At 40.4% G+C, this 14,265-nt stretch overlaps 1 protein-coding gene across 4 annotated transcripts; it reads left to right on the top strand.

The window, feature by feature from the left end:
* Nucleotides 1-406: 406 nt before the first annotated feature.
* LOC142391349 (poly(rC)-binding protein 3-like) lies at nucleotides 407-13,972 on the top strand. 4 transcript variants are annotated; one of them, XM_075477116.1, is made up of 12 exons: nucleotides 407-481; nucleotides 613-636; nucleotides 729-761; nucleotides 1,267-1,383; nucleotides 5,340-5,471; nucleotides 5,782-5,910; nucleotides 7,071-7,145; nucleotides 9,135-9,176; nucleotides 11,992-12,070; nucleotides 12,590-12,642; nucleotides 13,512-13,681; nucleotides 13,854-13,972. In XM_075477116.1, exons 1-12 carry the CDS (start codon nucleotides 407-409, stop codon nucleotides 13,906-13,908), a joined length of 984 nt encoding a protein of 327 aa, XP_075333231.1. In that variant the 3' UTR covers nucleotides 13,909-13,972. The 4 variants fall into 4 exon arrangements, with proteins under 4 accessions (XP_075333231.1, XP_075333230.1, XP_075333229.1 ...); XM_075477115.1 differs by having other exon boundaries at nucleotides 7,071-7,214; nucleotides 11,995-12,070; XM_075477114.1 differs by having other exon boundaries at nucleotides 7,071-7,214.
* The last annotated feature ends 293 nt before the right edge of the window (nucleotides 13,973-14,265 follow it).

The raw sequence follows: 14,265 nt of genomic DNA, 5'->3' as shown, positions 1-14,265 counted from the left end.
TATGCAATGCTGAAAATAATCCCCAACAAATCTCATTTTTACCTCTGTTTGTGATCAGCTGTTTTAGGAGAATCATTGTCTTTTCTTTTTTTCTTTAAGAAATTAGAATTTATCCATTACCAAAAATCAGGGTTCCTGAGAAAGGCCCCCAACTACTTCAACATGAAGGTCAATGAGCACACCTGTAGTGTGCTCAGCCTGTGAATCTTAACCGACGGTGTAATAGTAGCATGTTTGTGCCACAAACTCATGCTTCAACCTTCTTCTCGGCCTAATCTCCGCAGGCCTGTCTGCTTTCTTTTCACCTGGCAGGTGACCGGTTGGCTGACTCCACCATCACACTCGCGTTGGCCCTCGATCTCCTCTCTCACATCACCAGGCCCCTTCCTTCACATCCAATCCTGACATGGAGCCCATCAAGGTCCAATCAGAAGGGGGACTGAATGTGACCCTCACCATCAGGCTGCTGATGCACGGCAAGGTACAAGCACACAAATAACTTTAATGGCCTTCCTCTGGTTTTATTTCAACTATCCGTCTGAAAGAAGCTCATTTAAAAAGGGAGCCCTGCGGCGCAGATGCATCTAATAATGTTTCCTTGTGCTCCTGCAGGAGGTGGGAAGCATCATAGGAAAGGTATTTATCACAAGCAGACCACGTAAAGCATCTCAAAGCCTGAGGGAAATGCACAAAACACCTTAAATGTTATTTCTTTTCTTTACTTCCAGAAAGGGGAGACAGTGAAGAAAATGCGCGAAGATGTAAGAACTTTACCACTAATAGTATTTGGCACCCTTAAAGGCATGGTAGGTAATCCTGTTCAGAAACACATTTTGTAATACTGGGTGAAATGGTCCGTCTATCCTGAGAGAAATCTACACAAGATGTATTTAGAAAAAGGGACGAAAATAATCAGACCTCTGTGGCAGCTGCAGGACTGAGAAAAAGCTGACCAATCCGAGATCAGCGTCCCGCTGATCTCGGATTGGTCGCCTACAAAAAACCAATCAGATGCCTCTGCTTTCTGCCTACGCCCCCCTCTGCCGGCTCCCTGCTCCATGTGCGCATGCGGTTCCACCGGCTTTGGATGAAGCACTGACGGAATGGGGAGGGGGGGGTGGAGCTTAGAGGAGTGGACACTTTCGAATCTTGCTAGCTCTCTTGCTAGCTCTCTAGGATTACCTACCATAGCTTTAATCATGGCTTTATTCTATATTTATGTACATTTTCTTGCTCTTTTTTTCTTTTTCTTTTTTTGCCCTGCAGAGTGGTGCCCGCATCAACATCTCAGAGGGGAACTGCCCTGAGCGGATAGTCACCATCACTGGGCCAACGGATGCGATTTTCAAGGCCTTCGCCATGATAGCCTACAAGTTTGAGGAGGTAAAACATTAATGAATAGCAGTGGAAATAAAAACTTTTAGGTTTTGTCATTGAGCTAAGGGTAAAAAGTTTGTTAAAAAAAAATTCAACTTTTTATTTAACTTGTAAAAAGTTAAATGATTATTTTCTCAATTCTAAATGTGTATAAAAATAAAAATAATGATAATAAAATAAAGTCGTGACTGTTTGTCCAAAACACAACAACAGTTAACAAAAGAAACTCAACTCAACACAACTCAACTTTATTTATAAAGCCCTTTAAAACAGCCGTGGCTGAAACAAATGCTGTACATGAATAGCAACAAACAACATCTCTTTGTTTATTCAAACTTAGATTTTTGAGAAATGTTCTTGTTTTTTCAGGTTTCTGTTTTTTTGTCTTTGTTGTCTTATGTACTTTGTCGTTGCGTCATCACATTTTACTGTCGTATTTTCTATTTTGTGGAATGCGTGTTGTTTTTCGTTGCTTTTTTTTAAAATTCAGATGTTGGTTTTAGCTAATGCTGTTGTGTTCCGCGCACCATGAACGTTATAATTAATCTCAAAACTGTTTAGATAATTGAAAATATTAAAATCTTTCCAACAAAAAAGCAGGAAATCCAGCTAAAAGCATGGAAAGTGTGGGGGGAAAAAAAGGTAGTTCAGTCTTTAAAATCGTCACATTTGTACAAAATAATTTCCCAGGCTGCAAAATAATCTAAAACTGTTAAGAAACTACAGTGAAAAGTACAACCGCTCCCTCCGAAAGTTTAAGGTGACAGTACTTAAATGAATGCACTTGGTCATATTCCACCACTGGGCAGCTTCAGCGCCCGCACTGGCTCGTTTCCAGATGGAATACAAAGCAGGACTGGCTGTATTATGTAGGACAGAAATGTGCTGATCTAACCTTGCAGCACCCTCTGAAAGTGGGCCAGTCCTGTGTTTTGATTTGGGGTTTCAGATCAGTGTGCTTCCAGCCAGACCGGGCCGAGTCTCTCTACATCACCGCCGATGCCAGAAATGAGTGGAGCTTTTTCAAGTGCGTAAAAAAGGACAGAACTAAAAGGAAAATTGAGTTTGCGCCAGAAAATTTGGTTGATTTATATGAGAAACACCAAAACTAAGTCAAGATTTAACTGGAAAGGTGTAACTAATAAAGTGGTCACTGAGCGTGCATCCTGGAGAACAAAGTGTTTTGTTTTTTTATTGTGCTTCATTTGGTCGTTTAACACAAAAACCCGCCTGCAGATTCTCAGTGATCATGTTAACTAAGAGGTTAAACAGAACACAACTAGCTGTTGAAGATTATTTTTGAGGAAACCTCTGGATGAAAAGTTAAACTTCAAACCTTCTCACAAAAAGATAAAACCAGTTCAACCTTTGACGTATATGATGCCTTTTTTGTAAGGATGTAGTGGGGGTCGCAATTCAGGTGTTACGTTTTTTTTTTCCTTTACATTTTAGTTATCGGGAACTCTGTGAAACAGTGGTTTCCTGTCTATAAATATGGTTACAACGTTTCAAAGTCGTCCCTCAGCAGATTCAACAGTAAAAAACTTTTCCCACTCAGGCGCTTCAGTATCTAATGATGTCATATATAAGGATTTATCTGTAAGACTAAGCAATCCTACATTAATATTCATATAGGATTTTTCAAGCTTGAGTTTTACTTATGGGGTGTCTTTAAATTGAGTAAAAGATCTAAATCTGCGAGATCATTGAGCTTCTGTTCATACAACAGCATTTGGTTAGAGGTGGACTTTAAAGGTCCCATGAAACACAAAGTAGGGAGCTAACTGCCACTGTAAACGGAGTGCAGAGGGAGTTATCAACATTTTTAATAACCTTTCAAGAATTGACCTACTGTGAAATATCATGAAGGATACTTACATAATTACTCATTTCTTTGTTGGGCCAGATACTGGTGATTAGGTATAATTATATGGACATGTGTGTTTTTTGGATATGTCGAAGGCTTACGTTGGAGATGATTTGGGAGTATGAGCATGAGCCCTCGTAATTTCTTGTTGCTGAGGCCCGGTTTGGTGGGCATAGGATTCAACAGGCACGGGGTTCTCGTTCACCTTTTGGGGGGGGGGGGGGTAGGAAAGAGTGGGAAATTGACAGGTGAGCTGGGATGGCATCTGCAGTGATGTGGATGCTGTACCAGTTTGCTGTGGTGAAGAAAGAGCCTCAGCCTCAAGGCAAAGCTGTCAATGTATCTGTCAGTCCATGTTCTAACCTTCATCCATGGTCACAAGCTGTGGGTAGTGACCAAAAGAATGAGACTGCAAATACAAGCAGCCAAAATTAGCTCAATGGGAAGAGTGACAAGCGAGGAACTAGGTCTAGGAACTAGGAACTAGGGTATAGAGGGGTTAAAAGTAGAGTGGATTCTCCTCTGTATCTAAAGGATCCAGTTATGATGGTTTGTGGCTGTGGTCAGGATGAGTTCCTCCCAGACAAAGTGTTTCATGTCTCATATGTCCCACCAGGACAAGGAACTTGGGTTAGACCCGGGACTTGCTGCAGAGATTTATCTCTCAGTTGGTTTGAGAGCTACTCATTGTCCCTCTAACAGAGCTTTAGGTGTGCTGTGACAGGCAGGTCAGAGATCCTCCGTGTCATCATCTCATAAACAAATGTAGTATCATGAAGCTAAAGTAAATGAACCAGTTGTACACTGAAAATGTCCTTTTGAAATAAGGCTGCAATTAATTTTTACCATATGGCGTCTAAATACCAATTTGACTTTTTAAGCTGTTGATTAGTTGCTATTCTAAAGCTAGAGTTAATTTTAAGTGTTTTGTGTTAGGGTTTAGTAGTTAAAGCTAGAGCAGGACTATTCAAATGGCGGCCAGCGGGGCCACATGCGGCCCAGAAGCAATACCCGAGTGGCCCAACTTGTGGTTCAGCTAAAAAAAGCAGAGAAAAACCATGAAAAACACAGATCGCGAAAATTAGCTCAGAATTCCTACAGTAGATCAGAAAGTGAGTGCAACACTCCACGTTGCCCTAGCAACACACAACCAACCCACAAGGCAGCGCGTTGTTCTGATAGTTACTGATAGAACCATGTTAGCCACTGAACTCCAACTGAAAAAGTACGTCTCTCTCAACCCTCAAACGAAAAATTGACGATGAAAACCGTCGTTTTAACCCTGCCTGGGCGGACAGATATGGTTTTATTTTACCACCAACTCCAAACGCCAAACCTATGTGTTTACTTTGCAATGACTCTGTTGCGGTACTTAACGAGTATAATGTCCGGAGACACCACCTGGAAAAACACCCGAGTTTGATTTCATTTCAAAAGGGAGACAACATTTTGTGACCAAAATATTCTTTTTAGTATTTTAAAGTGAAAAATAGCATCGCTGTTACCTCAGGTTCTATTTATTTAGAGACGTTTTTAATGCACTTTTTGATTTTCTTATGTCAGATGTGTTTATTTTATTTCAAAAGGGAAAACTATTTCATCACCATTGATGTGCACTTTTTGTTTTAATGCCTGGGTTATTTCAGGAGCGAGAGTATTGCGACTACCTCAGTTCATTTAAAAGTTTTGAAATGTGTTTTACAAAAATATGAGGAGGGGAAATGATGAACAAACATCACATGTTATTTCATTATATTTGTGTTGGTTTGGTTTGAAATGTGTCATTACCTCCTTACTGACTGCTGAAAATGTCTGGCCCAGCTTAAGGTCTCGGTTTTAAAATCTGGCCCAACTGAATTTGTAATTGAATAGCCCTGAGCTAGAGGAAAATAGCATGACAGGATGAGAGATCGTACTCAAGATCCTCACAGCTGGAAGGGTGGTGTGTATTATTTAGTTCTGTGGCTTCCCAGAAGTAAATTGAATGTTTGAAAGTTGAGTTACCACAAATCCACCACCTCACCTGCTGTATATAAAGCTCCTTCTCTGATGAAATACAACCCCCCCCCCCCCCCCCCCCCCCCCCCCCTTGCAGGACATAATCAACTCCATGAGCAACAGTCCAGCCACCAGTAAACCCCCAGTAACCCTGAGGCTCGTTGTCCCTGCCAGCCAGTGCGGCTCCCTCATCGGCAAAGGAGGCTCCAAAATCAAAGAAATGAGAGAAGTATGCAGCACTCTTTCTGCCTAAGTGATCTCCATAAACTTTAAGTTAACTACATGTATAATCTTACAAATGGCACAGCCATAAAATTCCCCATTACAGTAATTTCTCTCAAATCCCATATAATATATATGGATCATATAATTTCCACTTAACCTCCCCTTCTTGCACTGAGTGTAAAGCCCAACGCACAGAGCTCATTTTGCTCCCTGGCATCATTTTTTCACTCACCGTGAAGCACTATAAACAGGAAGCAGGAGTAAAAGGTGAATTACTGCAACCATGACGCTCTGTGGTTTTATGTTTGCTTCAGTCCACCGGAGCGCAGGTCCAGGTTGCTGGCGACATGCTTCCCAACTCCACTGAGAGAGCGGTGACGATCTCCGGGGCCCCCGAAGCCATCATCCAGTGTGTCAAACAGATATGTGTGGTGATGCTGGAGGTAAAGTGGGGAAGGGGAGGGGGGTGGGGGCACATGCAGGGGAAATGAAGATCATTATTTACTCTAAAATGCCTAACATGGAATATACAGTGTTTACTTGCAGATATGAACTTTAACTCTTGAATTGTGTTTTGTTTATTACCACAGTGCATCAAACTGTCCTTCATTCACACCAGAAATGCTAAAGTAAATGGGGTTTGATGAACAGATTATAAACCAATACAGCAAAACATTCATTTTGCTGAATCAAGGGATCTCTCCAGGAGGCATTTCTGCACTGTCTTCCGCAGCTTTTGTGACATTACCCATGGATCTGTTTGTGTTTTCACACTGTTTCAGTAGAAGAATCTGCAATGCTGCAGACACGTTTCTCATGTCTAAAAGCTAAGAGATGCAGTTCATAGCAGGTTAGAGGGGAGTTTTGCAATAAACATTTGCAGATATCAAATCCAAATTTTGTCCCTATGGCACCAAAAGTAGATCTAGATGATCAAAAAAAATTGTCGGGGCAATTTGACAGTAACTTATTGTTTGCCATTAAAGTCACATCTCTGCTAAAAACTGTCAGTTGTGTCTGTGGCCCATTTATTCTCAGTAAGAATTCATCCAAAGGATCAGTGCATTAGGAGATTATTTAGACCATTTGGACCATTTTCCTTCCCCTCTTTATTACTTTATTGTATTCAGATTTCAGAATGATGCTTAGGATCATGGGGTTACACACTACTAGGTGTTTTTCTTCTTCTTCCACGATTAATTTAACTTATCTGCACAGCCAGTTCTCCATTGGGCCTTCATGATGGCACCGGCCATGGATACTAGGACATTTGTGACATGACTGTAAGTCTCCAGAGTATGGACTTAAAAAAAAGATATTTTAAATGCAGTATGTTGAGTCATCATTATCCAGTTGAAAGTGATTTTCCAGGTAAATCCAAGTTTAGTTGTGCACTGAACCACAATTTGGGTATTTTATGTCAGCATGAGCGCACAGTGAAGAGCACTTTTATCACAGGTTGTCTTCCCTAAGGCACCTTCCCTCCTGGTCTCACTTTATGCAACTTCTTTCTCTCTCTGTTCTTCTCTTTATTCCTGCTTTAACACTCTCTCCACATCTCACCCCTTCTTCCCCCCACTCTCTCCTCCTTTGCTCTCCTCAGTCCCCACCGAAAGGTGCCACCATCCCCTACCGCCCCAAGCCTGCCTCCACCCCTGTCATTTTTTCAGGTGGCCAGGTAAGAGCAGACCCACTGGGGGCGTCTACAGCCAACCTCAGCCTCTTACTGCAGCACCAGCCACTGCCTGTTAGTGTCGCACCAGGTTTTACTCACTCTTCCTCCCTCCCTCACTCCCCGTTACCTGTCCTGACTAGCATGAAACCATCACTGCCGTTAACTGTCATCCATCACCCCGAGCCACGCAAACCAGAACTGAGATAAACAATATCATCATAAAGAGAGTATGTGGATAAGTCTGGTGTCAGCTCTTGTTATTCTGAGTTGCATCCAGCAGATTTTGGGAGAAAACCTCATATTAGATCATAAAATTTAAGGCTTTAAAGAATGTTCTTCAACATAGACATAGCTTGCTACATTAAATTGATAAAAATCAATTGTAAATGACTGTTCAAGCTGTTCAAGCAAGATGTGAGGATAATGCTGGATTCAGGGGCAAATTGGAAATTCCAATCTCTGTCAAGAAAAGAAAAAAAGAAAAAAGAAAAAATCAAATAATCGACGCGTGAGGTAAAATGTCCTTTTCAGTGACTTATTCGAAATTAAATTATTAAGAAAACTCAACAGGGACTAGAGGAGATGACAGGAGATCAGGGTAAGTTAGAGAACAAATAGCAGAAGCCTGACTCAATTATGTTGCATTTTTCATCAAAAGCCTTTTACTGTGACTGTTATTCATATTAGACATTGTTCTTGTTGATCATTTACTCGTTGAAAAGAGGACACAAATCTATTAATGGATTGGATGTTTGTATTTAAAGTGGCCGGCCTTTCAAATAAATAACTAAATGTAATGAACAGAAAATCCCTGCAAACAAGAAGTTCAGGCTTCAGCCTGTGCTCAACATCTATTTTACATGCTGATGTAACTTTGTTATGCATGTCCTCATGCAGTCGTGCCCGCGTTAAGACAGGCGCTGCAGTCCACAAGCTGCCCCTTTGCAAGCCTCCAGAAAATCAGCCAAACGGAAGAGATAGGGTCTCTAGGGTCTCTAGAGACAGGAGCTTTTGTTCAAATTGAGGAATAAATTTGAGGCTGCATAATTGGCCAGTATGAGAAACATAGGGATTTTTTAATTTCTCTATTTCTTCTTTAAGTTTGATTCAATCATACCTGTTGAAAATGGATCCCAGAATAAAAGAGGTGAAAATTAGTCTTTTTTTCTTAGAATTTTGTGCATCTTAAAAATATTCAAAAAATCCCCCAAAACTTACAAATAAGTTGGAACAGGTACTTGTATGGCTTTTCTTTTTTTTTACCTCACTCTTTTAATCAATCACTGAAGAGCTGTCAATTATGTGTCTCTTTAGTGTTCATTTTAGCTGGCATTATCATGCTTGGCCAACATCCTATCCGTTAATGTCAAACATGTGAATTATGTTACAACAGCTGGATAACATTATAGATGTGAGATCAGGGACACTCTTGGGAAAGGCTATAAATGAACTTAATCACATGACATGTTTTCCTTCTGCTTCCAGTATATCTCTGGTTGCTGTCTTGGCAGAAATAAAAATGAAATTTAGCTCATTTCTGACCTCTGTGGCCCCAATAAACCGCACATCCAGTCGGACAAGTCACATCACTCCTCTCAGGGTCGCTGCTCTGGTTTTTTCCCACACCCTCCCAATCACTACCCTGCTGTCTGAACTGTCCTTTGTTTTAATTAGTTCAACTGGATCTGATTGATGAAAAGAGTAAGAATGTGTCTATATAGCATAGCTTACGAGCAATATGACGTAAAATTATGAGTCAGTAAATAAAGAATAAGAGTCTATATAACACTTAAACTGTAGAAATGCCAGTAGTTTAGCATTTTCTTACGTTAGATTTATTTTGACACACTTTGCTTTTGTAAATTTACTGATTTTGTGTGTCATTTGATTTATTTTGTGTTTTATTCAATGCAATCAAATAACAGTGCTTTTAATGCTCTTGTTCAGTTGGGGTAATGTGATAACAGCACACTCTTCTCCTCATGTTTGCAGGCGTATACCATTCAAGGACAGTACGCGATCCCACATCCAGATGTGAGTGCTAATCCCACGAGGCAGTAGACACTGCACTCTCCATCACACTGTCTCGCTGCTTTCAAAGTTCTCCTGTTTTTCTCTTACTTTCTTTCCAGCCTTATTAATATTAGATGTTAATATTAATACCGCTTTTTTTCTGATGTGTATTTTCCTATATCTTCTAACTATTCTGTCTGTTACCTCTCTGTGTTCTATTTGCCATTAAATCTTTTGGGGCTTGGCCTGAAAAAGTTAGCAGGTATGGCAGGAAATATTGTCCTTGATATCATTTTTATTTATTTATTTTTTTAAATATGGAGAGATTTTCTTTGTTTCCCAAAGTTTGTACTTTTTTCATATATATGAAACGGTCAACTGGAAAAATACAGAGGAAAGTAGAACCATTTCAAAAACTCTTCTTAATTGACTAAATAAGGAAAAAGACATGTGAGTGAGGTGGTTTCATAGATTAGGACCGTTATCAACTCAATTAATCTGATAAATGAATCAATCAATTCATTGTTTTCTTAAACTAACGTTCTTTTCTTCGCTAATGAAAGATATATTTAGGAATAATTTGAAATACTGATATGAGTCTAACCAATCTCAAAATAACCAATACGGTTATGGAACCGAGTGATCACTGTAACCCCTTAGCGAGCCTGTCAAGCTAGCTTGGATTTCTTAATATTTAAGATGTGTAAGTGAGGTTGCTTCAATTCCTGTAGTAGTTTAATAACTGTAGGGTGTGGTGAAGCTGCTCCAGAAGTAATTAAACAATTAAACTTATCTTGGTAGCATTTACAAACCCACAATCATTTCATGCTAGGACATCCAGCTAACTAGCATCTAGCTTACTTCTTGGTTACTGTTTTAACCAATAATAACAGTAGTAGTTACAGTAGTTACAGTAACAATTCAAAGTGTCTTCAAGGATACTTGTTACCTTGATAAAAAAATTTCTTTTTTTTAAGAATTCTGTGTTGCATTTGAAATCATTATCCTCGTTTTAAAGACCTCAAAAACCTGCTTAACTAAAACTGTTGACGGCATTTAAACCAAAGATAATATTGGTTCAGAATTCCAAGTTAAAACAAACAAAAAAAAACGTGCAAATGACAATATCATTGGACTGTAGTTTGGAAAAAACCATCTTCGATTGAGGGCATTTTTTTAAACACTACTTTAATGTGCTCTGACTTCCAACTGAGCATATGCAGATGTTTGGTCGGAACCCTTTGGCATTACATTTCGATGTATGGGTTCCTGCATTCAAATCATTATTCAACATGCTAGGTAGTCTGATTAATTTTTCATAGATGCATCAACATGGTTTGTTAAGTTGGCTGTAAAAGTTTGTTGCGGACGGAAGAAGCGTGCCTTCCAACCTAAGCTAAACTTTGACGTTTTCTGAAATACATTTTGCTGGTAGTTTTTCTGCCTAAATTTAACCAAAAAAAAATTGTTTCCTAAACCTAGTTTAAAAAAGCAATAAAACACCACTAAACGCTATATCTTAATCCCATGAATTTAACTTCATCACCAGGCAAGTTGCATCTGATTGGTATCCTGCTTAAGGAGTACCCAGTGTGTTAGAATATAAAGTCAAAAGGCTCTTCACCGAGATAGAAGCAAACCTCATAGCAATAAAAACACAATCAAGAAGCAAGTGAAGCAAAATGTGCAAGAAGTTACAGTACAATATACATACACACAAACACGTGAATTAACTAAAGGTATTTTTAAATAGAAAAGTTGTAAGTTTGTTCTTGAGTGCGGACAGGCCTCAAGTCAGCAGGCAGCTTATTCCAGAGAGCCGGATTAACCACATTAATCAAAGCACCCCCAGCAGATTCTTTTATCCAACTGGGGTTTCAGTCGAACCCTTAATCGGATTAACCTGAGGGGTCCAATTTGGTTTTATACAGGGAGCAAGTCAGAGGTGTACTGAGAGGCCAAACCATTCGTGGATCATTTGGAGGATTTTCAAAGTGATTTGTTATTGACATGAAGTAACCGCAGTCGTGAAGTAAATCGCTGAAAATGTTGTATTTTTTTTTCTGCCTTCTGAGTTGAGATCGTTTTACTAATTGTTTGAGTAATTCTGCAAGTAGAGCTTTATGCTATGCTAGAATTTGGAAGTGGAAGTAAAACAATGAGAATGGTGCTCTCTGAGCCCCGCCCCCCTTAGTTACTGCGACAGTAGCATTCTGTTTAACTACGTATGCGCTGTCCAAGTTTCCATACTGTGCATTACCTGGCGAGTCTCACCTGAAAATGTGTAAGATGAGCATTTGTACATTTGCAACATTTTCCCAGATTGTTCTATGAGATAAGCAGTTTAAGTGTCACATGATGAGAATTCGAATATATAAGTATGCAGATGTGTGGAGAGGAGAACTTCCTTTTAATATGGAGGGAGCTCCAGCTGAGCCCAACCCAGGGAGGGCGGCCATCTGCCTCCATTGATTGGTTCGAGTGCACATCATTTCCCACACTGATTTACATAATGTACGACTGGTTTGTTCAAAAGAATAAGGCGTGTGAAGAAATCTGACGATCTGAATTGAAACCAACAGGACAGCAATACTCCAATCAGGCCAAGTCCTTTATGAGCTTCTTCTTTCTTTTCTCTCTCTCTCTCCATCTTTCTTGATTTTTGTCCTTCACCTGTCTGTGTTGTTACTTCTCCTCAGATCCTCTCTTTACTCTTTGTAGCATTTCGGACAGACCAGTGTGTGTGTGTGTGTGTCTGTGTGTAAGCGTGTGTGCGCCAGAGTGTGTTTTTAACGATGACCTCATAGCTCTGCTGTCCTCCTCCTCCCCCCCTCAGCAGTTGAGCAAGCTCCACCAGTTGGCTATGCAGCAAACCCCCTTTACCCCCCTTGGACAGACCACCCCTGCCTTCCCCGGTACGTACCCACCTACACAATGACCCTCTTCACCAAAGATCCTTCTCTCGTTTTTACCTGTAGAGACAAACACATTCTCTTCCTCCTTTTTTTCTCTTTCTCTTCTTTTCCTGTCTCTGTCCTTACTCTTTTTTCTTCTTCTTGTCATTCTTTTCCTAATGGTCTCTGTGGTGCACTGCCATTGACATGGCCTGCTGGTGGTCTGCTCTAGTAGATGTTGAGGTTTCTATTGTTTTCTGGTTTTCCCTTAGTATCCTTTTTTTTTTTTAACAATGCAAATTGCTTTAGATTTCTTTATTTTATTTTATTTTATTTAGGGAGCAGAGGTCAAATTGTCATGCTTATAGGCAATATATAATGTATGTCGGCTCTGCACAGGTCTGAGCCACACTTCTGCGCCACATGTATTCTGCTAGTCACTTAATAGAGCTCATCAATCGGTCCCTCAACATGCCAAACTCTATTTTCTGTCCTTGTTTCCCTTCTCTCTTTCTGTCTGCTTCCTGTGTTCAGCAGCAGGTCTGGATGCCAGTAACCAGGCCAGTACTCATGAACTCACCATTCCCAATGATGTGAGTACATTTGTCATAGTGTGCGAAATGTCCAACGATGCATTTTCATTTTTCATTCGTCAGTGCCATCTTCGCCCCATAAAAGACTTTAACAAAACTTGCAGACAACAATGATTTGGAACGAGACATTTTTCATTTGAAAGCTGACAGCTTTATACATAATAATAGCCCGCATTTTGCCTTCAGCAACAAAAGTGTTCTGAGACAATGTTGTTGACGGTGTTATAGAAATACTATAGGTCTTGTGTTCCTGCCAGTCATACTTATTCAGCAGTTTTATTCAGCAGCCACTTTATGGTTTTTTGGGGGTTTTTTTGTCCCGCTGCCAATATCCTCAAACCACAATGTTACTCTTGAGCGTTTCCATTAAGTTTCCACAATGCATCAGACCTTTCCAAAAATACGAGTGACATATCTCTCACATTTTGAAAATCCTAGTGTAGTACCAAAGGTCCGTTTCCAAGAGATTAGAATGATTCATTTTCAAATTATTGCTTCAGTCATGAAAAGCCTTCTCCAGAACAGCTGAATGAAGACACAAGACACAGGTTGCGTTTTAAAGCTCTGCTTCATTATTTCTTAACATGGCTCCTGGTTGAAATTTTCAGCAATGCAATGTGACAGCAGTTCAGCTGCAACCACTGCAGTCTCCTTTCCCACAGCAGAGATCCAGTGCAGCCAAAGGCAGTCAGATTTGTAAAGTTAGTGACCTTAATATGAAAGACTTCTTGGACCCAAGTCAGGACCAGTCTGTAAATGTTGAAGCTGAAAGGGTGACAATAACTGGCTAGTATATTCGTATACATCACAGAGGACGTCTCCTTCGTGTGCTCCAGCCATCCTAAGTACCGCCCCCATTTTCTTCCCAGCTAATAGGCTGCATAATCGGACGCCAGGGAACCAAAATCAACGAGATCCGTCAGATGTCTGGGGCGCAGATCAAAATTGCTAACGCCATGGAAGGGTCATCGGAGCGCCAGATCACTATCACAGGGACCCCCGCCAACATTAGCCTGGCCCAGTACCTCATCAATGCAAGGTCAGAGAGCCTAAAGGCACAAATGGAACAACTGAATATTGTAAACCTTCCTCCTCTGTGTTTATTTGTACCATAACAAGCAAATGTTTTGCAAAATGGGGGTTAAAATGCTTTCTGCTTTTAGACAAATAGAAGAAAATATCGCTCTTACTTTAGCATCATCCTACTTTAGGTTCAGAGATGTGGCGGCCATGTGGAACGACCCATCTTCCATGACCACATCCTGAGATCCCTGACTGGCTCTTCCGTTTGGCCCTTTCTAATGACATGACTACCGCAGACAACCCTGATGAAGCCCTTCGGACTCTGGCTCTGGCTCTCCGAAAACCCTGACCACCTCCCCGCCCTGGTTCTAAGTACATCAGGGAGGGTTTGGCGCTCGCTTTTATTTCAGAGAGCCAAATTAAATGAAAAAGATTGAAAAAAAAAGAATTACAAAAAAGAAACTCTGTTGATTAGATTTTTTTAGCGAACTGTTGAAGCATGTTGAATGTTTATTAGGAACAACTTGTGTTAATCTTTCTACTTTCTTTGTCTATTGCTTTCTTTCTCTCTGTCAGTGCTGCATCATAGAACATCATTTA

Source organism: Odontesthes bonariensis, chromosome 11, assembly GCF_027942865.1.
Source record: "Odontesthes bonariensis isolate fOdoBon6 chromosome 11, fOdoBon6.hap1, whole genome shotgun sequence".
NCBI classification, from domain to species: domain Eukaryota; kingdom Metazoa; phylum Chordata; class Actinopteri; order Atheriniformes; family Atherinopsidae; genus Odontesthes; species Odontesthes bonariensis.
The sequence above is the reverse complement of the archived record's forward strand: the minus strand, read 5'-3'. Positions and strand labels throughout refer to the sequence as shown.